The sequence below is a fragment of the Engraulis encrasicolus genome, chromosome 2 (assembly GCF_034702125.1).
Source record: "Engraulis encrasicolus isolate BLACKSEA-1 chromosome 2, IST_EnEncr_1.0, whole genome shotgun sequence".
Taxonomy (NCBI): Eukaryota; Metazoa; Chordata; class Actinopteri; order Clupeiformes; family Engraulidae; genus Engraulis; species Engraulis encrasicolus.
In genome coordinates this window covers 47,768,323-47,796,247 of record NC_085858.1, presented here as the reverse complement: position 1 = coordinate 47,796,247, position 27,925 = coordinate 47,768,323, and the positions used below count along the sequence as shown (strand labels likewise).

Genomic DNA, 27,925 nt, shown 5'->3' with positions numbered 1-27,925 from the left:
AATAATAATAATAATAATAATAATAATAGGCGTGTAACTCAAAGTGCTTAACAAATGGGAAAAAAACATTGTTAGAGGTTGATTTAAAAGGAGCGGTACAGAGGAGAGTCAGAAATAGCAGGAAGGCAGATGTAGAAGAGATAGATAGAGACTGTAGAGACATAGGTCAACGTAGGTTAGGACCAGGATTCTTAAAGACGTAAGGTCCATAGTGGCTGGGTCTAGCGAAAGTCATAGATAGTCCCGCTGAATTTGGGCGCTCAGATGCGGCCCCTGGTGTATTTGTATAAGACAAATGGCTGATACAGATAACACCTAGGCAAGCCCCCTGAATTAACGCTGAATTAGACATACTTAGTACAACAATGCAATATCAAACATATCTGAGAAGTCAAAAGTGTGCTTGTAAAAAGCTTTTTAATGCTTTTGTGCAAAAGTGACTACAGTTTGTAACAACATCCTTAAATGCCATGTAAGAAAGTGACAGACAAACAAACATGACCGAAGGAAACACCAAAAACACAAAACAGGAGGTATGGAATGTTCGCGAACGGCTTCATTCCCTGACTGCGGGAGGCATGAAATCAATCAGCGATTACACGCATCAGACCAGATGTTACCGTACTCCTGTAAACCTCAACTGTGTAAACATTAACCCCTGTTCACATTAAACTGTGGTGGAAAAAAAAACAGACCCCCGTCACAAAAGAAAACAAAGCAAAGGCAAAGTGCTGATATGTCAACATAACAAAACACACAGGCAACACTAGGCCAACGTAGGGGGAAAAGGTGCGTGTCGTGGCAGGCCGAGACAGCCAGTGGCTCTTGTCTCCCTGGCCAAGGTGCTACACACTGGAAGGAGGTAGGTGGTGGGTGAGATGTGCGTGGGTGTTGTGCGGGGAGCGGGGGAGGTGCTGGGGGGGGAGGGGGCCGTAGTCTATGGGGTGGGGGTGGGGGTGGGGATGGGTGTGGGTGTGGTGGGGGTGTGCGTGTGGCCAGGGCTGCTGGCCATGGCCCCCAGGGATCCAGGTGGTGATATAGTGGTAGGTGGGCGGAGGGGAGGCCACGGGCGCCACGTACGGCTCGTAGACGTGGGGGAGGAAGGGCATGCTCATGCTCCGCGAATCCTGCAGCAGCGGGTAGAGGACCTGGCCCGGAGGGGCAGCAGGGGGGGTGTCCAAACTCAAAGGGGGCCCTGTGAGTGGTGAAGGAGCCACAGAGAGGTGAAGTGAGAAAGAGGGAGGGAGGAGAGGGAGAGATGGAGAGAGATGCGATTGTAGAATATCATAAGCCTGATTTGGACGGGACTTTTATTACCTGTGGACCCCCAGTAAGTCGGAATAATTACGGAGAATGTCGGAGAGTTCTTAGTTCTGTGCGAATGTGCCCTGTCCGTGAAGTAATAAATCCGCCGCAAATTACCTATTGTATATCGGCGAAACACAGATGTCCTGGGGTAAGTTCACATATGCGTGCCATTTGCACTCCCTTACAAAGTCTGAAATGAGTAAAAAACTGACGTTTACTTATCCTGTCCAGATGCGCCCCCCACCCCCCAAAATCATGGAGGTCCGAGGGCAATTGCGAATTACCAGGGGTCCATGGGTAATATTTATCCAGTGCAAATCGGGCTATAGCTAGCAATGCAAAGAGCAAATGACATCCTCAAGTAGTTTATATGAGGGTAAAAGCAGTCAATTTCTACAGTACACATGCTTTGGAGCAGGTAGACCAGAGACGGTCTATTAGAATTAAAACAATCTTTGGGTGGACCCAACATACAGGAAGCGATGCAGTAGAAGTAAAACACACCAGCCAAAAATGACAAAATTAACAGATTGGAAACGACATTGTCAGACATCAACACGGTACAGAATTTGCTGGTGCAGCTGGTAATGCATTAGTTGGCACCCTTAACATTTCCAGGCCAACATCTGTGCCAGTTCCCGAAACTGTATTTGTGTGTGTGCCAACAACGTAGACATCAGCATAATTATCCAGGTCACATGGTTCCACATGATGAAATAAACAATGCAGACTGCACAGAGATGTTCACCAATAAGCACTTTGATTGCCATCATGTGTTCCTTATTGTCAGTGGCACCGGTCTAGTTCGTATGAAAATGGAAGTAGACCGAAACAAAGGACTTTATGGGCGCATTCTGGCCGACTGAGAACCGTGCCGGTGCCCCTTCCCTTACCTAATCGCGAACCGGCCGTCGTGTTCACGCCACAGAAATTAGTGTTCGCGAACCGGAAAGTTGTGAAGCGCAAAATACAGGTAACACAGTCACGTGCGGAAAAAGTTCAGAGCCCAGTATGAACATGGGTGGTTCGCAGATAAGCACTTTAGTGCCAAATGTAATTGGTGCGGGCATCAGCACCGGCTCCGTCAGAGATATTCTATAGAGATATGCCAACACAATAGGTTTCTATGGGCACCTAACGCGACCAGGTTCCGGTCTGCCTATAGGGGCGTGTCATAATGCTCCTACTATGAATAGAACAGTCCTTAGGTCTGCCTAGGTCTGCCTAAGGGGGGCCATAATAGAACCAGGAAACAATGGGCCAATGGAACCTCTCTCTCTCTCTACTCTCTCTGGCTCCGTTCTGGTCAGCCTGACAACCCTATACATGTTTCTGCCCTACAGGCCTCCACTCCCCAAGCCCCCCCCCCCCCCCCTGAACCCTGTGGCTTATACCATGATGTGGCTAATGTACAGATTATTAAAAGTGTGACGTGCAGAAAGAAGAAGTGAAGGTAGCGTAAAATGCTGGGACTTACCAGGGGCCTGGGAGTCAGGCTGGCTATGGTGCCCCCCGGTGGTGGGATCAGAGAGGGACTCCAGCGCGCCGTGCTCCATCATGTTGCCATGGTATGGCTGGTAGTGGTTCTCGGCGCCGTGGTGGTGGTACACCTGGTTGGCATGCACCATGGAGTGCAGGTAGGACTGGCAACACTAATTGGTTTTAGAGGAAGTCCAGTGAAATGACAGTGCATAGCATTATTGTAATAATAGCCCATAACCCATTTTAGCCTGATGCTACGTATATGCTTAAGCTCTTTAATTGGTTTTAGAGGAAGTCCAGTGAAATGACGTGTTCAAAGCTTATCGTGATAATACACGTCCAGTTAACCCATTTTAGCCGGATGTTTATATTTGAACATTTGGCAACTGGAGCGACATATATGCTGCCTTCAGGCTCTTTGAGATTTGAATGATCTCATTCTAATGCAAGACGAGGGTCAAGGCTTTTAAATGCAACTTAATAAAAAAATGTATTTGCTTCAGAGGCTGAGATATTAACCCATTGATGCCTGATGTTGCGTTGCGCAACATTGGCCCTGGCGCCTGGAGCTGCATTACACAACATTCAGGCTCATGAGATTTGAGACAACTTTATTAAAAATCTGTTTGAGATGAAGGAGCACATTCTAATAAAATATGAGGTTCTTAGCGTTTGCAACTTGGTGCATATTTGTATGTGTCTCAGAAGCTGAGATATTTAGGTTTTTATAGGCTGAGGGCAGCTTTTCTTAAAAAGGGCTTAGACATTCAGCACCCTTTTATGCAGGTGCCTTAGGCGTCAATGGGTTAAGGCAGAGGGCACCTTTTCTCAAAAAGGGCTTAGGCATTCAGTCGCCGTTTTTTGCAGGTGCTTTAGGCTAAAATGGGTAAAGAAATGCATTCTCGCCGCAAGGATTACGTTACTCATACTGTAGATTGATAGTCTTTTGTAAGTTTCGCTGTTTTGCTTTAATGAACAACGTTTCGGTACTAGACCTTCATCAGGCAATCTCAGTACCGTAGGTCTAGTACCGAAACGTCGTTCATTAAAGCAAAACAGCAAAATGGTCAGTGTGCGGGAGTTTTTTCAAGTTGCCAGCTGCCAGCTGAGGTGTGCGAAAAAAATCCAAGTTTAACATAGTCTTCTGTAAGTAAAAAATATTTGGGCTTCCATGACCTTAGCCTTTGACACTGTTAAACAACACACTTGAAAAGGTACTCACTTGCACTCCGATGTTGTAGTAATATTGAAGAACTTTGTAATCTAAGAAAATATAGTGGGAGGAAGAAACAAACAAAAAAACAAAAAAAATCACATGGACAAAAAAACAACAGAATGTACAGTAAGCAAGCACCAATCAGAGTTAAAGTAGGAGCATCATCATACTCTTACCTTCAGGAAGATCGTTCCCATTTGGGTCACAAGAGAGGGGTGGTGGTGCGGCCACCCCCACTACTTCTGCCATCTCGTTCACATGCCATGGGTACGGCATAAACATGCCCGCAGCAACACCTTCAACAGGGAGGAGAACTCATTTATTACATTTTCAATGTAACAAAGGAAGCCACCCACACACACACACTTTTATTCATATTAACATTTTATAGAGAGAGGAACTTAAGTATGTACAGTATGTGTATCTGGCCTTGCTGTGGAGAAAAAGACCCACTTGTACGGTAGAATGTTAAAGTATATGTTCACCTGGCCTTACAAAAAGTACAAGAGTGTTTTAAGCTTTGTGTGTGTGTGTGTGTGTGTGTGTGTGTGTGTGTGTGTGTGTGTGCGTGCGTGCGCGTACCTGGCCTTGCGGCTGGGGGTTGGCCGTGGTGTGTGAGGAAGGCACCCTCTGGGTCAGGGGGAGTGTCCGAGGCCCTTGAGGAGGACGCAGAGGAGCCAGTGGCCGGGAAGATCTCAGCTGTGGGATGAGCCACGGGCTGGGAAGAGGAAATCACAGCAGACTTCACCACCACCTACAGCCAGAGGCAGGGAACAAAGGAACCGTTTCAGGTTGATTTTCCCAAAAATCACTATTTGCGCAAGTACTACTTGAGTCTTACCTCATCACTAAAAGTTTATACATACATTATTTTACCTCGCTCATGCACTTCGTGCAAACATTTTATGGGCATGTGCAAAAAAAACATCAGATTTCACCTGCTGGGAGTAGCTGTATGTGGCAGCACCGTCCTGTGCTGAGGTAGAGCACGAGCCCCCTTCTTGGATGGTCTGAAGGGGAGAACAGATAACGACAGTTGGGGAGCGAGCACGCACGCATGCACTTTTTGAAATCATAGTATTTTAATCTACAGTTTTCCACTGGAGGAAAATGGCTCCTTGAGCGTAACAGACTTACCAGGTTGGCGGTGGACTCTGCAGCCGTGTAGACAGCCGGGTTCTCAAAGCCTGCATCTACAAGCACAAGAAATAAATTATATATATATATATTTATTTATATATATATATATATATATATATATATATATATATATATATTTATTTATTTTTTTTCTCGTTTTTTTTTGTTTTTTGGTCAGAAAAACGCAAAATATGTACCTTCAGCCTAGCCTACCCTACTATACTAAAACTGCTAATTGCAAGAAGATATTTTTGCCTGGTGGGTTGGTATAGCATCACACAATTTTTTTAGTGGGCCGTAGTCGTCCTATTCAATTTTTTTTCTCATTTGAATCTGTGTAGCAAGGTGGAGAAGCATCATCATGGTGACGACATAGCTGTTCTGGCCTGTTGCGCACAGTTAAGCAGTTTTGAATGCCAACAGTGCAGTTCCAGACTATACCATCGTATGTTAGGTTGGCTTACCAGGCTACAATAACAAAATAACCCATTTCACTTGCAAGTATTAACATCATGAAATTAAACTACATGTATTGCAATATTTGCTTCAATGGTGCAACATTGGTTGCATTGCAAAATAAAACAAAAACAGTTTTGGTGTTAGTAATGAAGGTACATGATGATAAATACCAGTATTTAGCATCGTATACCAGTAAAAGGCCATGTAAGGCAAGGCAAGTTTATTTGTATAGCACATTTCATACACAGGTGCAACTCAATGTGCTTCACAAAAAATAAAATGCATTAAAATGCAAAAAAAGGTTTTTTTTTACCTCATGCCACCATGTAATGTGCCATGTGAGAAATAAGTACTGCATGTATATTTACTCACCTCCTGCTGTGTACACATACTCCCCTGAGTATTCACCTACATGAGAGACGAGATGCATTGCAAACAGTTAAGAGTTGAACATCCCCAGTGACTCACCTTATGCCTGGCCACCTTGTTTTTTTCCCCACATGATGCTCAGTTTAGATCTTACTGATTGTGACTGTGATTTATTGTCAAGTGGTCTTTGTATTTGTACTTTGTCCTCAAGTATGTCTGTCTGTGTTCTAAGGTTGAAAGCTTCTTTCAAGTCCTTTAACTTGTCCAGCATTTTTGACAGCCACCTCTGTTGTATTTTAAAGTGCTTTATAAATAAAATTGACTTAACTTGCTCATAAGTCTACATACCCGGTAGAATATTTAGTTTTGTAGCCATTTTTCAGAAAATATGAATGATAGTACAAATCTTTGTTCATCACTTATGGCTATTGTTTGAAGCCATTCATTTTGAAATAATAATAACAGAAACTATCTTAAAAAAAGCTTAATCTTAGGCTTACATACTCTAGTGATTGGGGCTGATAACATTCATACAATTTCACAACAATGCGCCTGAATGGCAATTACAGATAACCATCTTCACTTATGATCTGTTATTCTGTGATCTGTTTGATCACAAAAGGTCAATGAATAACAAAGCATACCGCTATACACTCACCGGCCATTACATTAGGAACACCTGGTACAACTGCTCATTGAGGCAAATTTCTGATCAGCCAATCAGATGGTGGCAACTCAATGCAATTTTACATGTAGACATGGTCGAGAATGATCCGATGCTGTTCAAACCGATCACAACGGGAAAGAAAGGTAATTTAAATTACTTTGAACATGGCATGGCTGTCAAGCCGAAAGGGCCTAATTTGAGTATTTCAGAAAAGACTGAGCTACTGGGATATTCACACAAAACCATCTCTAGGGTTTACAAAGAATGGTACGAAAAAGAAATTAAATGCAGTTAGCAGCGATTCTGTGGGCAAAAATGCCTTGTGGATGGCAGAGATCAGAGGAGAATGGCCAGACTGGTTTGAGCTGATACAAAGGCGACATTAAGTCAAATAACCACTTATTACAACCTAGGTATGCATAAGAGAATCCCTGATTACACAGCACATCAAATATTGAGGCAAATGGGCTACAGCAGCAGAAAACCACATTTGGTGCCACTCCTGTCAGCTAAGAACAGGAAAATGAGGCAAAAATTTGGACAGGCTCACCATAAACAACACTAGAAGATCGGAAAAAAATTGCCTGGTCCGATGAGTCTTGATATCTACTGCAACATTCAGGAGGAATGGTCAGAATTTGGCATCAACAACATGAAAACATGGGCCAACCCTGCCTTACATAAACATTTCAGGCTGGTGATATAATGGCATAAGGACATTTCCCTAGCACAATTTGGGCCAATTAATACCAATTTATCTTTGTTGGAATGCCACAGCCTACCCGAGTATTGTTGCAGGCAGTTCTGAAGGCAAAAGGGGGTCCAACTCAGCACTAGAGAGGTGTTCCTAATTAAGTGGCCGGTGAGTGTATTCTGCCATATGAGAAACGCAGTATAAGTGCAGCAGCAAAACTAAAAAATGTCACACCATCAAAGAATGAAAAACAGATAATGGCAAAATTACAATAAATCAATGTTGAAGCTTGACATTTTTGGATCCTTGAAGTGTAAAATAAAAGTGTCAAATAAAAGGAAAACACTCACAGAGAAGCCCGTAGTTGTGAGGTTAATTTGAAAAGGTCTTTAGGTAAAGGCTATGCAGTAATGAGATGTATTGGGTAGGGCTGGGTATCGCAGCCATGTTCCTGTATCGATTCGATTTCGATTCTTAGGGCTTTGAATTGATAAATCACGTTTTAATTCAATTTGATTCGATTAATTACGAATCGATTCAATCTGTTCCCTTCTTGGTGCCAGGATTTCCCCCAAAAGATGCTGTTGCCTATTTTTATATAAAAATGTCAAAGGGCTGTGACTTGACAGTGTTAACAGATTGCTAATTTGTACTAAGTAGGGCTAGGCCTAATTGACTACTGGGTATTTTGCATAGACCTAAATTAAATAAAAAGAACAAAAAAAAAAAGAACAAAAAAAACAACGATTTTGTGCCCTGTGAATCGATTATGTGAATTTTAGATTTTATTGATCGATTATCGATTACACTTATTCTTTTACCCAGCCCTAGTCTTGGGTGAATCCTACCTTGCTCTTCTCCGTTGCTGCGGTCATCAGTGTCCTCATCGGAGGTGGAGTCAGGCTGCTCCCCGGGTACGGTGGATGTACCACATGCACTCGGAGCCCAGTAGGGGGCAGCAGCTGCCATCATTGGCCGTGCCACAGGCTGGCCCTGTGAAGGACATGGAAAGTGAGCGAGGGGCAGTTTAAAACTCCAAAGTTAAACTGGGTAATGCCACATAGTTGACCCGACCAAGCATAGAAAAATTGAAGTCAGACAAATTCAAATACTGAGCTATATACAAAAGTGCTCCACGGTAAATTATGAACAGGAAAAGTCACCATCACCTACCATCAATGGGGGAAAGGCACTCTGGTTACCTTTGTCAATATCATAAAAGGCTACCGCCCCCCCCATGTCTTGTACCTCCTCTGCCCCAGGGGGAACCAAGCTGAACTGGCACTCCTTGGTGATCGTTTGCATGTGGCGTCGGACTCTGTAACAAAGCAAAACTTCCGTTTTTACCGAAATAATACTCCATTGTAAAAGAAGAACATTATTCAGGGGTTAGACAATGAAACTGAAACACCTGTCATTTTATTGTGGGAAGTTTCATGGCTTACGTGGACCAGCCTGTTAGCCGGTCTTCATTAATTGCACATTGCAACAGTAAGGTGAAGTGTGAAGGTTCAATTAGCAGATTAAGATCACAGTTTTGCTCAACATTTCGCAATGCAATTAACTCATTGGCTGCCAGCCATTTTCATAAAAGAGTACCTCGGAGTGCCAGCCATTTTTCAGCATTTTGGGTGTTTTTTGGAGGCTCACAGAAAATTGAGTTCTGTGTCTATGTCAACACCATACCTATCAAAACACAGATTAGACGCTCATCTGTCATCAGAAAAAAACGGTGTCTCTCTACCCCTTTCCGTTCTTTCATAATCATCTGTTGAAATTAAGTGGAATTCGCCAAAATGCTGCTTTCTAGCCAAAAAGCTGAGAAAACGCCATTTGAAGTAGAACTATAACTGCAAACGTTTTTGCCCGTAATGGCATCGTCCTAACAACTCCAAACCTATCAGCTGCTATTACACAGTCTTCTGTCATCTGTAGCCTGAACAAAAAGATCATTTGTATGACCTTTTCAACCTAAGGCCACACCAATTTAATTTGTTGGTTCTCGGATTTTTTCAGGAAAAAGTTGAAGCGAGAGGGCGAAAAAAAAAAAAAAAAAAAATTAGTCGTGTGTGGTTTATACCACCTGTATATCAGCCTCACATGGACCTCCAAAGGAAGGTGCAAGACAGGCAAACACCTGGACATGGAGAAGGACAGTGTAGAAGGGAATTAAGGCAGCCAAATAGACCAGGCACAAAATTAGCTCACAGGGCAATTATTATATTAATCTGGTTTGAATAAACTGAGATGATTCAACAGTTGAATAGTTGTTGTTTTTCTTTTTTAAAACTTTTATCCCACTCCACTAATTCCACAAAGAGCCATACTGTGTTTCACCGCTGCTACTGCTAACCCACAGGGGCTTCAACTTGCCATTGCATGTTTGTCTGTAAATGTTTGAATGTAACACGTTTCCTGATTCGCTAGTCGTAATCGGCATGTTGAAAGGAGTGGTTTTATTGGTTCTCTACGTCAAGTGACCTCCAACTACTAAAGAGACACCTCCCCGTTCATGAAAACATGCAGTCTTCTTTTTTTTTTAGCGATTTCATTTTTTGGGGTATTCAAACTGATTTTGTTTTTTTTTCATTTTGTTACAAAATACAAGAGGCGAATCCGAGAACCAACATATTAAATTGGTGTGGCCTAAAATACTGAAATATAACGGGGGGACTCGAAAACAAGGGTGTTTTGGTTTAGTTGCTGGCGCGCAGAATGGATCATGACAGCAGTTGCCCCTAACTCCGGTAACTCCCTACCTCTCCCTCTCCCTCTCTCTCTCCCCTCGTTGGAGAACGAATCACAGCTGGTTTATTTCCTCCAGAAATAGTACCGTGTGGAGGCAGGTAGGCAGGCAGCACCGCTTAGCGTAGCTTACTGCAGCTTCTTTGGCAGAGCGGACAATTTGCAGATTGATGATTACTGTCATCATGGTTCTGCTATAGTGATCTTGTCATATATTGTTCAATGAATTTTCTTTTGATAAAGTACTGATCACACATCCAACATTTCACAAGCCGATTGGAGTGGTGAATGCTAGCTGGTCTGAGGCTAAGTGCAATGCTTTCATGTGAGCTGAATGCATCTGACCAGACACAAAGGCTACTCTGTTCCAAGAATCTGCAACCCCCTGTGTTTTTTTTGATGATACAGTAAGCTGATCATACTATACAGATCCATAAAAATAACTGTGGATTGAGTAAAAAATAGTTGACTTACCAAGGCTCCTTTATTTAGGCTTAGTTGTAAGTTGTTAGCGATTTCGTGCTAGCTAGCTAGCTAGCTAGCGTAGCAAACTTTATACCCAAGTTACAGTTGGGACACATCACCACTAGTCCCGTGCATTCTCCTGTTAGATGATATTTTGTAAGCAACATCCTGATGTTGTGTAGGCTGATCACATTATCCAAAATGAAAGGTTGTCACACAGATCATCTCATGGTGTATTTTGGGCAAGTTAGCTACAATGCCTTCTAGCTAGATAGCAACAGGGGATTGTATTTTGGTCATGAGAGGAAGGTTTTTTTTTGGTCAGGCTCTGACACTAAAATCAGTAGCCTACCTGTGTTAAAATCAGAGGGCAAGAAAGTAGACTACTGTCACAGGTGCTTTACTTTCAAAAATGATTTTGCTATGCTACTTTTGAGATTATATTATAATAGTAAAAAAGGGGTGTTTTTGTCTTGACATTTCATCTTGCTCTGAGCTAAAGCCCTGCCTTGACTGTTCCTAAGGACACTTCTGCCACCTACAGGAACAGTTAGAAAATGCCTAGAGGCTTGAAATTCATACAGAAGATAGGTCAGACCGTCCTCGAGGCCTGGCTGTAAAAAAACGCAATTGTCGGCGAACGACGTCGAAGGTAGGGGGCGTCACTATTTGAAATGACGTCATTCGACGGCCAAGGCAGCCAATGAGTCAACATTATGGTTGACAGAGCTCAAAAACGAAAAATTATTTGTGCGCGTGTAGACAGCAAGTCTTTGTGATGTATCGAGAGCCACCGTATCCAAGGTAATGTCTGCATACCACCAAGAAAGATCATCCACATCCAACAGAATCAACTGTGAATACAAGAGGAATTCTCTGACCTGGACTGTGTCGAAAAAACATAAAACCACAACTGTGTAAATCACGGTAGAATTAAAAGTACACCTCAACTCTCCTGTTTCCACCAGAACGGTCCATCGGGAGCTCCACAGGGTCAATATACACGGCTGGTCACCTAAACATCCCTTTCAGACAAGTTAGCGTCCTCTTGCGCACACATGCACACAAAAAAAATCTCCTTTTTGAACTCTGATATGTCTCTTGCTCAAAATGTTGCAATGCACACATTATATCAAACTGTGCTCTTACCCAGCTAATTGAACCTTCACACGTCACCTTAGTGGTGCATTCACTACGGCTACATGACGTTCCAAATTCCAAATTAATAATTCCTATTTAAATAGTTCCGTCAAGTTTACTTTGATCTTTCATTTAATTCCGAATTGTGAGGTGTTTACATGACGTTTTCAAAGCGGAATTGAGCTTATGGGGCGCCGTTTGTAAAGCTGACTGTGCTGAAAATTTCAGCAACATTTTGTCACATTTAGCTGAAATTCCATCAACATTTTGTCACATTTAGCTTAAAACAGTGTTTTAAAAACGGTGTGAATTTTTCAGACTCCCCCTTTTGCACATTTAGAACAATGATCTAAATAATGATCTAAATAATGTAGCTAAATGTTAAATCTAAATCTAAATAACATATACAAATGTTACATCTAAATGTCAAGTCTAAATAATAAATCTAAATCTAAATGTTAAATATAAATCTTAAATCTAAATGTTAAATCTAAATATTAAATCTAAATGTTAAATCTAAATCTAAATGTTAAATCTAAATCTAAATAATATATCTAAATGTTAAATCTAAATGTCAAATCTAAATAATAACTCTAAATCTAAATGTTAAATATAAACTTAAATCTAAATGTTAAATCTAAACCTAAATGTTAAATCTAAATGTTAAATCTAAATGTCAAATCTAAATGTTAAGATTTAACATTTAGATTTAACATTTAGATTAAACATTTTTGTGTTTGTAACTTAACTTATCTAAATGTTAAATCTAAATGTTAAATCTAAATCTAAATATTTAGATGTAACATTTAGATTTAACATTTAGATTTAGATTTCACATTTAGATTTAAGTTTATATTTAACATTTAGATTTATTATTTAGATTTGACATTTAGATTTAACATTTAGATATAACATTTAGATTTATCATTTAGATTTAGATATACCATATAGATTCAACATTTAGATTTAATATTTAGATTTAACATTTAGATTTAACATTTAGATTTAATATTTAGATTTAATATTTAGATTTAACATTTAGATTTAGATTTAACATTTAGATTTAACATTTTTATTTATTATTTAGATTTATATTTAACATTTGCATACATTATTTAGATTTAACATTTATTGTTCTAAATGTGTAAAAAGGGCAGTCTGAAAAATTCACACCATTTTTACAACACTGTTTTAAGCTAAATGTGACAAAATGTTTATGAAATTTTTAGCACAGTCAGCTTTACAAACGGCGCCCCATATGAGCTTTATTCAGAATTAAAGTGAGTTAATTTGGAGTAAACGTAGCCAATGTCTAACCACTGTACATTACATTACACAGTACATTAGCTACATTGTCTGATATTAATTAATGACTGGCAAGTAATAAGTGGTTGTTTCATTACTTCAAACCAAGGCAAATATCCAAGTCCTTTGAAATTCCAGTCAAGACTTCAAAGGCTAGAAGTGCTATGGGTTGGACAGACCTCTAGATGCTATTTTGGTCTTTGCTTTGGATTTTCATGTTAATAAAAATTTACTTTTTAAGCTACTTTCATGATCCGAGTGACTTTTTTACCTTTTGACTACGTCTTTATGGGAGGACGGGAGACTCGTAACCAACATAATAGCACAAAAAAAAAATCTTTCAACAGGCAGTAGTGGGACATAATGAATGTTTACCGAGGTCTGAAGGAGTAGTTTTCAAAGCTCTGGTAACAGCGCCTGCCAGCATTGTGATAAAAGGAGACTTCTGGCTCAATGAAGGGATGGCGATTCACAAAGCGAGAGGCACGTCTGATAAAGAACCAAGGAAAACATGCATGCAATAAAAGAAACACATGACACAAACCAAATTACACTGACGTAAACTAGATGAGGAGCATAAAAGGATCGTTAGCCCTTGAATATCAGGCAGTTTAGTTTGTACTCCCCTTCCTCTACATAACTAAAAATCCAAATGTACACTACCCCTATGACTTAACCCTTACAGCCTAAAGCACCAGCAAAAAACGCCTGCTGAATGCCTAAGCCCTTGTTGGGAAAGTTGCCCTCAGCCTATAAAAAACTAAATATCTTAGCCGCTGATGCACATAAAAAACTGCATTTAAAACAATAAGACCTTCATCTTACATTAGAATGTGTTCACTCAGCTGTAACATACCCACATTTTTATTTTAAAAAAAGCTAAAATCTCAAGAGCCTGAACGCAGTGTGTGTGTATCCAGGCACCAAAGGTCAAACAACATACGAGTCAGCAGGTTAAAACGGGTTAAGTAAGTGAATAAATGAGTCTTCACAGACACCTCTGTGGTGGTGACTGAGTGGTAAAATGTATTCATTTTCCCTCATCCTGTGACACATTTATACAAAGTTTGTATTCCCCTTCCCCTAAACTAAACAGTTAAAATCTAAGGACCTGATGGAACCAACCATTCACAAATTGGTGGAACAGCAAAAGTAACTCACTGTTAAACAGGTCTATTAGTCAAACATGTTCGACAGTACAGTATAACAGTACATTTTGGTGCCAATGGAAGACATTTCAAGAGGAATGTGAATAGTTGTTTTGCTTAGAAAATGTTTAGCGCAAATTTCAAGTCACATGGTAAGCAGCATTGAGCATGCTCACTAACTGCAGGTCCTGAGAAGCCTGTACTCTTCAGACAGTGAAGAGGAGGACACATATTATATACTAGTGGTGTGGATCGGCACTGCCCTCACAATCCGATCACGATTCAGGAGGTAGCGATTAAATTCAATTCGATTCTAAACGATCCGATCAAATTCTACAATGAAACTTAAAATTGAAACTTGAAAAAATTGCTGGATCGATTCTGGAACTTGCCGGATCGATTCTGGATCGTCCATGCCCCGCATTGGATTGCATCACCGAATCGATCATTGTTGACACCACTATTATATACTAATATGACACTAGACACCTTTCTGAAAAAGCATATATCATACAAGGACATAAACACAAACTTATATCCCCAAACCCAGCAGGTTAACTGAACAGAGGTCTGGGTCGGACTATGAGAAAAATCACTATCACGATTGTTTCAGTCAATATTGACATCACGATTATTTTAGATGATATTTCTTTTAAAGACAAATAACTGTGCTAAACAATTCACCATCTTCCCTCCCTTCAGTAGTGCGAGTGGAGGGGCATAGAGAAACACAGTGGTGTTCTGCATGAGTGTTGGGTAGCAAGTCTGCTCTGTGCTCGCAATGGCTCAAGTGGAGGGGAACGTATTGCGCTTGGCATAACCTACCTTTTGGCAGTATAAACAAATGACAAAAATATTGTTTCAACTCTATACTATGAAATTTGATAATGTTTAACAGAAATATTGACATCACGATATAAATTTGATATATTTCCCATTCCCAGCCCACAGGTCTGGGGCCGCAGCCTGACCTGGGGGATCCTGTGCCTCGGTGTGGTCTGGGGCCTGGGCGGGCACGGTAGTGATCACAGTCGGGCATCCGGGGTGGCAGGGGGCCCCCGTGGAACCCGGCGGGTCTGATCAGGGGCATGTTCCCCGCGGCAGGCTGGAACCGGGGGCCCATGCTTGACTGGGCACGGGAACAGGGCATGGGAGATGCCACACCACGGGGCTTGCGGTAGAAGCGCCGTCTTCCACGTACCTCAAAGTCTGCGAAAACCAAACGCAGGACAAATGTGAGTCAATGAAGGGATGGTGATTCACAACGCGCGAGGTATGTCTAAAGAAGACCAAGGACAACATGATGGGTTTAAAAAATAAAATAATAATTAAAAAAAAAACGCTGTCCCTGCCGTGGCTTAACGGTAGGGCACTGGGTTACTACGCCGGCGACCCGGGCTCGGGTTATTTCTCTCTCTCTCTCTCTCTCTCTCTCTCTCTCTCTCTCTCTCTCTCTCTCTCTCTCTCTCTCTCTCTCTCTCTCTCTCTCTCTCTCTCTCTCTCTCTCTCTCTCTCTCTCTCTCTCTCTCTCTCTCTCTCTCTCTCTCTCTCTCTCTCTCTCTCTCTCTCTCTCTCTCTCTCTCTCTCTCTCTCTCTCTCTCTCTCTCTCTCTCTCCAAAAATGGCAAAAAAGCCCTACAAATATATTTTAAAAATACATGACGCCAAATGACTAGGCGTCTACTCAGTTTGCAAACAGCAAACGCAGATTACATATCTCATCTTCATACAAAAAATGTGCAGTAGTGTAATGATGTGATAGGGGAAGGAGACTTGAAGAGGGTTGGGGTGTAATGGTGTCGGCAGCACATCCTCTCTTCTAAGCGCGATTATCAGATGCGACACAATATAGGATTTTACAACCTTATTTCCCATGCAAAACATGTATTGTAGCCATCCATAAAACGAGCACTTTGGAACATTTAACACGTCACCATACTCTACCTGAATAATATTTCAATATGTGAAATGCATACTTTTATTTCTAAAAATGTAGAATGTAATGTTTTCCCAAAAAGATTTTAGGGAAAACATCGAATTTTACAAAAAATGTTGACAAACTCAAGTTCCTAGACATCAGTTTCAAACAATATGATATATGGTTCAGTGGAGCTCCGCCAAACCTCAAACTACAGGTTCATGTGCATTCCTAACCGCGCGAATAGACCAGGCGCGATGCGATTCAAGCGACAGAGTGCAGCAGCAAGCGATACGAGTGATTGAGGAGACTAGAGTATGTCCGTACAGGCAGAAGGCAAAGCATTCAAGCATTCCCATTGGCTGTGGTCACTGACCTCTATACAGTCATTGGCTGTCGCGGCTTGTCGCCGAACCGCGTCATAGAAAGTTGAAAAGATTTCAATTTCAAACTGTCGCGCTCTTTGCGCAAATCGATCTAGTCTCTAGAATCGCTTTTGTTGCGCGACTCAATACAAAGTCAATTACTTCCGTCGCTCGCCTCGCTCAGATCGCCGCTGGTGTATTTCTGCGGTTACACAGCCGATTTGAAAAGGGACTTTCACCAATAAGACATGATGGATACCTTTAGGACATCCTTCATATCTCAGCAAAATGGTAAGCTCACACAAGACTTGTGTTAAACAAAAAGGGCCAACACTTGAACAAGTGGACATATATAATTTTGTGGCACTCAATTATTTGTGCAACCCAAGTAAAAAAGCACAGAAGTATTTAAAAAGACAAAAAAAAATCAGCAGTATTTCTTCTGGCTTGCCTGTGGACTCAAAAGAGTAATCTTCTTACCCTGGTCTGCGGGATACTGCTCGGAGGTGCCTCCGTGGGTAAGAGGAGTGACCTGACACGCAGGAACAGCATTCACTGGCTTTACATTAGTCACAGACACCTGGATCCTGCAGACAGCCAGGAGAGAAAGGGTTAAATTGATTGAAGTCAACCTTACAAACAGAACACCACAACATACACAAAAAAATAGACAAAAAAAGGGGCCGACTCTGCTCTTGCAAACCGGGCAGTCATGGGTAAGCAGTTAGGGTGTCAGACTTGTAGCCCAAAGGTTGCCGGTTTGACTCCCGACCTCTAGGTTGGTGGGGGGAGTAATGAAGCAGTGCTCTCCCCCATCCTCCTCCATGACTGAGGTACCCTGAGCATGGTACCATCACACCGCACCGCTACCTAGCTAAATTAGCTGCTTTGTTGTTTTCAATGCAATATCCCATCAACAACTACCCAAGCAGCTAACTGGCTAACAAATATGCTTGCGAGAACCACAACCGTGGGGAGTATTCCAAGAACCTGGCTAAGTAGTAATCCAGATGGAGGTAGTGGTAAATCATCTAATACAAGAGCCTGAAGTCATGATTTCTCCTAACAAAATGACACCTGTGGGCTGCCCATTAGCATATTTACCACTCCATGCAGGTTAAATTAGCCAGGTTTATCACTTAACCATGTTCTTGGAATACTCCCCTAGTCGGCCTGAAAAACGCTATGTGCTCTTTGTGCTCTCGTAACCCTCATTTGGTAACATCCAATTGGTCCGACAGCCCATTTGTCCGACCACTCACGTACTATGCCCAAACTGAAACAATTCATAAACTTAAGTCATTAAAGGCATGTAGCCTGTTAGCCCAGTAGCCTGAGAGTTATGGTCCTCTAAGGCTTATTGTCGGACTTATGGGCTGTCGGACAAATGGGCTGTCTGACCAGAGCCATACAGAGGGGTGAGTTACGCGATTGGAGCACCAGGAATTAAATTGCAGCCCCGCTTTTCAACGAGATAAGGTTGTGCCTAAAGCGGCCGTCTTTCCATAGACTCAACATAGAACCACCACATTAACAGCCAAAAATAAGGACTAACGAACTATTCTGCGGGGTAATCACCACAAATATGTAAACCATCAACTGTCTCGGTGGTGATAATCACAACAGTTTTACCATCTGTGATGTTTATCTGAAGTTATTACTACGAACAGCAAGTCTTGTCATATTCCCTGCATTGCATCGCATTGCATTTGCTGTGTGCTACGCCCACTACTAGGAACTAACATTCGCAACGCTGAGCGGTACTGAGAAGCTAAAACAGCTAATTTTGCTAATGAGGAAGTCGGCCTTAGCACACAGCAGAGATTGCCCGACTCTCCCCTCTGTATGGCTCTGGTAACCCTCATTTGGTTACATCCAATTGGTCCGACAGCCCATTTGTCCGACCACTCACGTACTATGCGCAAACTGAAACAATTCATAAACTTAAGTCATTAAAGGCATGTAGCCTGTTAGCCCAGTAGCCTGAGAGTTATGGTCCTCTAAGGCTTATTGTCGGACTTATGGGCTGTCGGACAAATGGGCTGTCTGACCAATGGGCAGACTCCCGCCTCAGCAGAGTAGTCAACGTGCCTCTCTCCAAGCTCCTCACTGAACACGGTCACAACGCTGGTCTTGCTGCCCACTTCCTGGATGAAGGCGTTGTAGTACCTTCCCTTCGGTTCCAGACGTACCTTGACAAAAACAGACACAAGTCAGGTCCACAACCTTTAAAAAACATATTTTTTGGAGAGAGAGAGCGAGAGAGCGAGAAAATAAGTTGCGTCTGTGGGGTAGGTCTAAAAACTCTTCAGGTGCTCATCGGTGACCAAAAGGCAAAACTTGAGGTGAAGAGAGAGGATCCGAGGCACTCTGAAATCCTGTCCTTTATTGAGATATGGACATCAAGCCAACACGTTTCGGTCACATGCGACCTTCAATTAGGCCTGAAGGAGGTCGCACGCAACTGAAACGCGTCGGCTTGATGTCCATATCTCAATAAAGGACTTCAGAGTGCCTCGGACCCTCTCTCTTCACCTCATATTTTACAATTGGTTGGGAAGAACAGCTGTGCTTTGTTTACAATGTATTCACTGAAGTACTGAAGGACCCCTGTATTGATTTTGTACTTTTTAAATTTGATTAAAATACTACAGGTGCACAACACATAGTAATTTGAGCTGGAGGAAAGCATCTGGAAAGTTGAAAGTAATAACTAACTACACATGGACCTTTTTTGTGAAATGTTGGTTGACTGCTAAAGCTAATTTGTTGTTATTTATACATGAATAAGTATCTATCTTTATTCCATCAACAGTTCATCATAGCGAGACCAACTCATTGCATTACCTGGCATTTGTCTCCCAAGTAGTATTGTCTTCCAGCGATGACTACGTAGTCCGTCTTCCTTAATTCTACAAAGGAAAAAGTGATACATTTCTGCAAAGGCTCAGAGAAGACGATGTGAATACGAAATTCACCAAGGACTACCGTAATAATCCTTCATGCATACCTCTACGCATAAAGTGCCACATATCATACTCCACATTCCGGTATGTGTTAGGATCCAGAGATTTCAAGACTTGATAGGATATAGTGAAAGTCGCTGGTTCCTCAGTTGCCTAAAGGATTGAAGACCCAATGCAAAGCAAGATATCATAAATGCTTTAAAATCATGAAGGTCAAATCACTGTTATGCCAAGACGTTTTGTATATCAAATTTACTTCCTCTGAATTGAGAAATTACCTTTGATTCATTCTCTATTCTTACGTCGTCCTCGATGAAACAGTTGCCGTCAATATCCCACTCCTCTCTTCATGTAAGAAAACAAGACCAGACAAAATGCACTTTCAGATGAAAAACAATTTGGCCAGTAGTAGGCAGAAGGTATTTAGAGAGCAGTAATAACAAACATTTTCAATTTCATTTTTAATTCATTTAAATTATACTGATAATTATACAATAGTTAGATCCGGTCAATTTATTTTGCGATATCTGATTGGATGAGACGCGTTCTACTGGCATTCTACGCGTCGGTAAGGAGGATGATGTCTAGGTGGACATCATCCTCGGAGACTCATCACACCTAATAATCACTCCGCCGTAGATAGAATGTAACCAGGGCCGCGCATTTTGAACTCGCCGTCATTCTATCTCATAGTCTACTGCGTAGAAAGTGAATGTAACCAGGGCCGCGTAGTTTGAACTCACCATCATTCTATTCCATTGTTCTATGCTGGACTAAGTTGGGCGCACGCACGCCCGCATGACAGAGAGCGTAGGCTATCCCAGTTGGTAGCTGGATTCTGGCAGAGAGGAAAGAAGTTATCTGATTCTAGTGCAGTTGTCTGGGCAGTTGGCAGACCTCTGCGGCCGCTATTTCGTAGTCTTTTGAAGGCAATCTAACATGTAGCCTACTTTAAATATTAAGATAGTTTCAAACGGGGGATATGCGAGACAACGGACACTTTTTTGACACAGAGACAGAAAGGCTATGTCAGTCTACTGCAGTGTATGAGAACCGCTATAATCGGATCTCATTTGTGCTGCGGGAGAGGGAATGACGAGGAAGAGATGCTCTTAAAAATATAGCCTAGGCTATCAGCAATTGCCGTCCACCACGTGCAAATTAGTAGGCTACAAAGTGGGCATCTGAAAGCAAGATAGCCTACCGTGTGCCATGCGATTTAAAATCATGGCCGCTTGGAACTGGAATGAGTTGCCTTTTCGTTTAGGAGGGAAAACGCGAACCCCTTTCTCGGGTTCGCACCCACATCAGACGTTTGCATGAGAAAGTGTTTCAGCAACAAAGTAGTAGCCTGCAGTAGCCTAAACTTTAGCAGATATCGGGGTATCATAGGCCTGCAAGGGATTGATTTGTGTGGTTGTGCGTGTGAGAACAGCGCTCGGATCTCATGCGGCACTGGAGAGGAAAGGACGGGGGTGTCTTTACGCAGCTAGCAGCAAGTTTGCGGTCCACAAAAATGTGAAAATCAATATCGGCTGAAAAAGGCTTATAAAATAGGCATCTAACTAAAATGTTGAAGTTGCACAGTGTTTTCATTTATCATGCATCATTTTAGTAGGCTAAGCGAAGCCCAGTAGCAGTCCACACAGAAATGCACTTCACACCGTTTCATGGAACTTTGCGCGCTGGCGCTGTCAGCTTGTCAGCTCGTCATTGCATAGCAACCATACAATCAATTCGGAACTACTTTGCTTAGCGGAGCAGGTAAACAAAGTATGATTAAGGTAACTAATAAACACGAATTCGAACATTTATTCTGGTATTTTGTTGGCAAATGAACTATTGTATAAAAGCAATATGACCCTCGTGGTCGGGATGATGTGCACTGACATCCTCCCTGGTGTGATTGCCGACGGCACTCAGCCTTCGGCTTCGTGCCTATGGCCGAACCACACCAGGGAGGATGTCAGTGCACATCATCCCTCCCACTCGGGTCATATTGCTTAAATATATGACTTTTATTCATTGCAAAACTGCAGCCTGGAGGTAGTGATGTGACACCTTACATATTTATGCTATCACAGGGGTATATTGCTACATGGAGTTGTCGTTTTGAATCTTTATGAAATGCTCCAAGAAAATGTTCGAATTTCCGTTCCTAGTAGTAAAACCCTTTACAGGCTACTTAACTATGTTGTTCTGAGAATCCACCTCAAGATCAAAGGAAAAAGTCAGTCAAGAAACAGGTGACGCTTTATCCAACACCAGCCAATGTGAACGCAAAAGTTCAAAGACCCATGCACAGCTTCTAGGTGCTGGTAAACGCAGAAGTATGCAATACTTAAAAGGGAAAAAGTTTACCGCACATGTAACGGAGACTACAGGGCGGGATATACTTCCTGGCAGTGCCACGGAGTGAGCTTGTCGCAGCCATAATGCAGTTAATTTTGATTTATGCCCTGTTTTGAAACGCGGTCTGCGCGATGTCATTCCACGCTCAAACTGCCTTCAATACAAAGAGTAACCTGGACGTGTCGGTTGTTTTTTTAGCTTCACAGACTCGACGACAATGAAAATGAAACATTAAATCTTTGTCACGTGCATTTTTGATGGCACTGGCAGCCACCGCAGTAGTTTGAAACAAAGTGGCTCCTTTGTCGAGGATAGGTCACACGAAGTGGAATGTTTCCTCGACCTCGGAAACACTGTTGGACAACTGTCCAAATAACTTCAGCGTCGTAACTTGCAAGCGCACGTGTTGTCTTTGATTCATGTAAATAAATGAAACGATAAAAGTACGGGCAACTTATTTAATGAAGAGCTCACGCAGTCCGTAGCCCGACGAAAGTTAGAACAAGCAAGTAGCTTGTTCTCGACTCGAGGACAGAGCAGACTGGTCGAGAGGACCAATCAGAGACCTATTTTCTCTCCTTCCCGCCGTTCACTCCGTCGCTGTCTGCATCATTCCCTGCGTCGAGACACAATTTTGGGGAGGTGCCCAGATTACCTGCGTGATGGGGAGGGGGGTTGGCTTCACTCCGTTAACTGCGCCAAAGTCTGTTCCCATAAGTCCCATCACTCGGTGGCCATCTTGGCTACGCCTCAAACTGACTATTTGAGATTAGTCAGTGATGGGGTATATAAGAATGAATGGGGGAAATAATGTTGTGTGACAGTGGGACAACACAGCGATACACAACTCATATGGTTGGAATCACAATGAAAAACTGGTTTTAAAGGCAGTCTTAGAATGACCGAAACATGAAATAAACACTTTAAAACAGCGTTTTTCTTTATGCTATTTTTGATCTGCGCATGCGCCACATTCCACGACAACGTTCTGTTTTGCGGCAGGTGAGAGCAAGTTGCGTGGCGTGGACTTCACCTCTTCCGGCCGGCTGTCAAACGGGCATCCATTCTCCGGTCATCGTACAGAAAAGACACTGGATTTATTTTCTGATAGTCAAAGCAGTAGCCTAAGTACAATGGTCGTCTCTGCTCATCAGTAATAAAAAATAGGCTATTGAATAAATTGATGATGTAGCCTGCCTCAAAATTGGTGTTTTAAACTGTGATATCATTGCTGCCTAAACTGAATAGCTATGACAAACGGTGAAAGATATAAGAAAAAAAGCTAAACTGATCAAAGTTGAATGTCTTGCAGACTTGCTCCCGTTTTGCTTTTTCTTACTTATTTGTTTTCAACCATAAGAAAAACCACAACGGGTGTGCACATGTCTATGCACGGCCGTTTTTGTTTCCATGATTATAGTCCCTTTGTCCTGCACCTGCGTTTTGGATGCGCGCAGAAAGGTGATTAATGGTCGATTTGCGCTCTCTGCCCAATTCACAATGAAGTTTCCACGGACGGCAAACAAACCACATGGCCGCCAGCAAACAAACCGATTAGGTACGAGCAGTCGTAAAGGTTTACGTTTGCACTTGCGTCGAGGCATCGGGATGATTGGATTGACAGCGCAGCTCAGCAAGCAATTGGCTCTCGTTACCGGACAGGTGGGAGTGACGCCGGCAAACGCCATGTTCTCGTAGCCAAATGCTCTCGTTCATTCCTATGGAAGGTTTCATGAGTGATTCGTCTCGTATAAGACCGTCTCTGACTGCGCGGTTCACTGCATCACGACGCAGGGACGCTGGTCTCGAGGCATAAATCACCCTTTACTAGCAGAGTTGGTGTGGAACGTTAGTAAACCATCCCTCCCAAAGCCTCATACAGTGTCGATGCCGTTGGGGTGGGGGACTGGTACTTAAGTCCAGCGGTATCGTACTGTGCCTCCCATTGCCCGACCGCTGTAGTTGACAAGGTCGCAGGTTCGCAGCCCAGAGGGGGACGAACAGGTGCAAAATGACCCTTTCACACACACACTTGTTGGACTTAATGCTGTTTTATTTTATTTAACAACTCGTTTTGCCTATGTGCGTCCACGAACCTGATGACGCACAGAGGCGAAACGCATTGTTTGCTCTGAATAAAACAGCATAAAGTCGAACAAACGTGCGGTAAACTTTTAGTTTTTACCTATTAAACCAGCCAATTTGACTCAAGCCTCTCACCTCCTTTCATCGGACATGTCGTAGCCCCCTTCATCGCTGCACATCGAGTGGCTGTTGCGGCGGCGGCGGTCGTTCCACACCTCCATGGCCGCCTGCACGTCCTTGGGGTCCACTCCAAACACAGCCGTGTACAGTAACTCGTACAGCAGTGCTGGGAAGCAGAAAGAAACATGATTCCGCTACTTCAAAAGAAAGAAGTTTATCGCACACTTTCTTGACTTTATGCTTGTTTATTCAGAGCGAACAATGCATTTTGACTGTGCCAAAACATGTTAACAATCAGTGTGGGCTCTTTTCTCAAATCATCTGAATATTCCTGAGTTCTACAAGCACCTGATTTATGAACATCATGTGACATACTTCTGACATATTACCTCCTGGCACTGCATTGTCCTACTTTCCCCAATCAGTGCATTACATAAAGACAGAGGGGCAAAGTGTCTTGGGTAACACTTCACAAAATCCTTCCGTATAAATGGTTAACTAATGGTTAGCTAATGGTTTGTTGTGCATCTATAATACTACTATTAGCATTGATATGTCATTATTAACTAAAAATTGCATAACACTTAACATTTGCTGTTGACAATAATATATTAGGGCTGCACAATTATAGAAAAAAATATAATCACGATTACTAATCACGATTATGCAGAAGAGCTTATGACCCCACCCCCATAATTTCCGGGGCGACATAATACCTTACCATTACTTAACATTAGTTGCCCATTAGTTAACTAACCACCGGAAGGTTATTGTGAAGCGTCACAGTGTTTGTACAAGTCGATGGCACAACGCTCACTTTGGTAAAAGTAGAAGTCTGCACACTGCAGCTCCGCTTTGACATTTATTTACGTCATACCTTTCGACAACGTTTTGGCATCATGCCTGATGAAGACCCTGTTGGGTCGAAATGTTGTATGACCTAAATAAATGTCAAAGCGGAGCTACAGTGTGCAGACTTCTACTTTTACCACTATCAGATGCGCCTTTGTCCTCCTGCACCTGGCCTCAGAGAGGTGGGATGTGCATATTCTTACTCTTAAGAAGACACAATGCTCACTTTGACATGCTCGGGCTGCTGGGACGTAGGTCTTTGGGTAAACAATGTCATAATGCTTGGAGTTTGAATAACACAGCAAAATCTGCAAAGACGACAGACAGACACATTTAGAAATGAAGAAAGGGCAGGCATTTGGATTAATCAAAGTTCAGCACACAACAAAATTACTATAGGGCTGTGTGAAATGTAATGTGAAAACAAAATGTACACAGAGTAGGAGATTCATGATCAATAACAAGTCTCTTCACCTTGTCTTCAAAGCCATCCTGTTTTATTTCAGTTGGGGGACCACCCGGGAACCTGTAGATAACAAAGCACCGCCTGTGCCAAAACATGGCCACAATTGAAACTTCAGATACATTACAGACACCACTTTAGTTTAGGCATACTCAAACAATAGTGCTTTTAGATTGTTTTTGGTTTAAATACAGTTTTTTAAATATAGTTACTTCTGTAGGCCTAGGTGTAATCTGACGGTCTGCATTTCTTTTTTTCGGGGCAAATTTAGGACTACATGTGGAGAGTTGAGAGTGGATGTAAGGTGCACTCCATCCAACAAGACCAACTCATCAGCTCAAATGGGATACGGTTTAAACATACCTATGCAGCAGTGACAACGCCTTGATCTCGACCTGACCAGCGGTTTCCTGTTAGAGAGAGAGAGAGAGAGACACACACACACCTTAGTCCTACAGGCGGGCAGGTTCCACAAATTTACCGGGAGCGCAAAATCATTGAATTCAGTTTACGCACCATGGGGTCCTCAAGTCGTTCCAAGTACTTCTCGAAAGACCCTTCGACATACTGAAGAAAACAAATAATTCGTATTTGAGGGAGTTACATAAATTGCTACTAGTTATTATAGCCTACAAACGTTGTAAGCATCTCGGTAAATAGCAACACAACTTGCCGTCTCAAAGATGCTTTTGTTGCTTCTCATGAAGTTCACACAGTCGGTCCTGACTTGTTGGTGATAGAACTGGGTGTAGTATAACTTTGGGACAAGGAACAAAATGGTTAGAGGAGTCCTGAAAGTGCACACGATACATCGGTAACTGGACGGAAGGTAAAACGTAGTCGACATAAAATTAATGAATAGCATTTCAGCCGGCTGAAAATTTGACATGGGTCAATTTGGGAACACATTTCTATTAAAATGGAAAAAAAAGTTTCAACGGCATTAGGCAACAAGCTGAACCGTCATGAAATAATTTCGGTAACATGAGAGAGCATGACATATGATTAGCTAGCCCAATTTAGTACCTGTTCAGAGACTGCTCGAAATAAGCAAGATGCATCTCGAGCAACCATTTTCCGATATAGACCATTTCTGGCGAAATATTCATCCATGTTTGCAAAATATTTCCTCAAACTGTTCTTCATTGTAATATAATCACGCGGACATACTAAATGAACAGTTGTCAAGTAAAAAATGTAGCTTAAACGAAAGGCACCGAAAGTGTTCCTTTCGTGAGGTAAGAGGAACAGGTGCCTCCAATTTGGCTCGATGATGAGGCTCTCGCCAGCCACCGCGCACGTGACGCGCTTTGTTTGTCGACGGTTTAGGTTGGTAAATTATATTTATTGGAAAGCCCAATGACATTTTGTACAATGAGATCATTTTCACGAGGAGACCCGATTTGTTTTCAGTGCTATGGGACAACATTGTCGTAGTTTTTGGCAACAAACCGTCTACGAGGGAATTGTTATCCAAATAGTAGGCCTAAATATTTCAAAAGGTCAATAATTGTGTGCTCTCCTAGTCTAAAGCCTACAAATAGTATGTCCTAGATTTTTGAGTAGCCTATAGAACCTCGTCTAGCTAGGGAAGCAGGTGCGAAATGTTTTACTAATTAGGCCTAATGAGAGTGTTTAATTTGCCACACCTGTAACTTCAAACCAAGGTCAATTGGATCAGTATGGCTAAATGTAGCCTATGCTATATTTGAATCAGCCTAATCACAAGATACATTTTATTAATGATGATAATAATAATAATACTCAATGACAGGTATATTGAAGTAAATTAATTAAAAATAAATAAAATAAAGTTACTAAATATAAAATTACAATTTAAGAAAGCGTGGGCTTACATTTTGTATTTGAGACCATTCGTTTTGAACATTGAATACCCTATGCCTATTTAATATAATTAAGCCAAATACATACAGTTACACAATATCATATTTAAAAAACAGAGACCTTGCTATACATACTAAATTACTATAAATCAAGCACTATAATTTTGCTACAATAAGTTGTTTTCTTGCAATTTGTATAGGCTATGTAAAAAGAAAAACTGTTTAAATATTTGCATTGGCCTAACTGGTTATAGTTGCCATATGCCTATGTTCATGCAGTCATGCATATCGAAGTGCTGTACAACTCGGCAGCAACCCAAAGACTGGCAGGTTTTGAGACATGCCAAGTGCCCGGGTTAGTGTCCATGGTACGAGATGGGGAAAAAACTACAGAAATTTGGACCAATAAGAAAATCAATGCATGATAAACATAAATGTAAAAAAAATAACCTGCCCTAATGAATTTGTATTATCTCTGTAATTTGAGGTGGGCATATGCAGCATGTATGAGGTGGGCATAAGAGAAGAGAGAGATACCTTACTGTAGACAGAAGACTGCAAAATTTGGCCATCCACCACTTGGCTTTCCACCAAGGCCATTCAGATGAGACGTGTTATCATGCCCACTAGGACAGGGGCCTGTTTTGATGAGGACTCCAGGCTCTTCTATATTTACCTCTTAACTTAACCTGGGTAAGTGGTTAGGGCGTCAGACAAAGCCCAACGGTTGCCGGTTCGACTCCCGAACCGCCAGGTTAGTGGGGGGAGTAATTAACCAGTGCTCTCCCCCATCCTCTTCCATGACTGAGGTACCCTGAGGATG

General features: G+C 42.1%; 1 protein-coding gene across 5 annotated transcripts; it reads right to left on the bottom strand.

Moving 5' to 3' along the window:
• Positions 1 to 398: 398 nt before the first annotated feature.
• alg13 (ALG13 UDP-N-acetylglucosaminyltransferase subunit) lies at positions 399 to 27,843 on the bottom strand. 5 transcript variants are annotated; one of them, XM_063189848.1, is made up of 24 exons: positions 27,640 to 27,843; positions 25,932 to 26,015; positions 25,775 to 25,825; positions 25,622 to 25,668; positions 25,270 to 25,342; positions 25,022 to 25,103; positions 23,959 to 24,109; positions 19,665 to 19,731; positions 19,431 to 19,539; positions 19,268 to 19,332; positions 18,512 to 18,612; positions 16,901 to 17,007; positions 15,110 to 15,347; positions 13,366 to 13,479; positions 8,509 to 8,653; positions 8,184 to 8,328; positions 5,978 to 6,013; positions 5,144 to 5,199; positions 4,945 to 5,016; positions 4,589 to 4,760; positions 4,183 to 4,302; positions 4,013 to 4,053; positions 2,786 to 2,960; positions 399 to 1,195 (listed from the first exon to the last, which is right to left on the bottom strand). In XM_063189848.1, exons 1-24 carry the CDS (start codon positions 27,700 to 27,702, stop codon positions 846 to 848), a joined length of 2,664 nt encoding a protein of 887 aa, XP_063045918.1. In that variant the 5' UTR covers positions 27,703 to 27,843; the 3' UTR covers positions 399 to 845. The 5 variants fall into 5 exon arrangements, with proteins under 5 accessions (XP_063045918.1, XP_063045911.1, XP_063045896.1 ...); XM_063189841.1 differs by lacking the exon at positions 27,640 to 27,843 and adding an exon at positions 26,285 to 26,539 and having other exon boundaries at positions 4,589 to 4,724; XM_063189826.1 differs by lacking the exon at positions 27,640 to 27,843 and adding an exon at positions 26,285 to 26,538.
• Between the last annotated feature and the right edge of the window lie 82 nt (positions 27,844 to 27,925).

Coding starts and splice junctions, on each gene's coding strand:
- alg13 (XM_063189826.1), bottom strand. CDS start 26,404: ATGAAGAACAGTTTGAGGAAATATTTTGCAAACATGGATGAATATTTC. Junction 25,826..25,931: donor ACAAAAGCATCTTTGAGACG/GCAAGTTGTGTT, acceptor TGTTTTCTTCAG/TATGTCGAAGGGTCTTTCGA. Junction 6,014..8,183: donor CAGCAACGGAGAAGAGCAAG/GTAGGATTCACC, acceptor TCTCTCATGTAG/GTGAATACTCAGGGGAGTAT.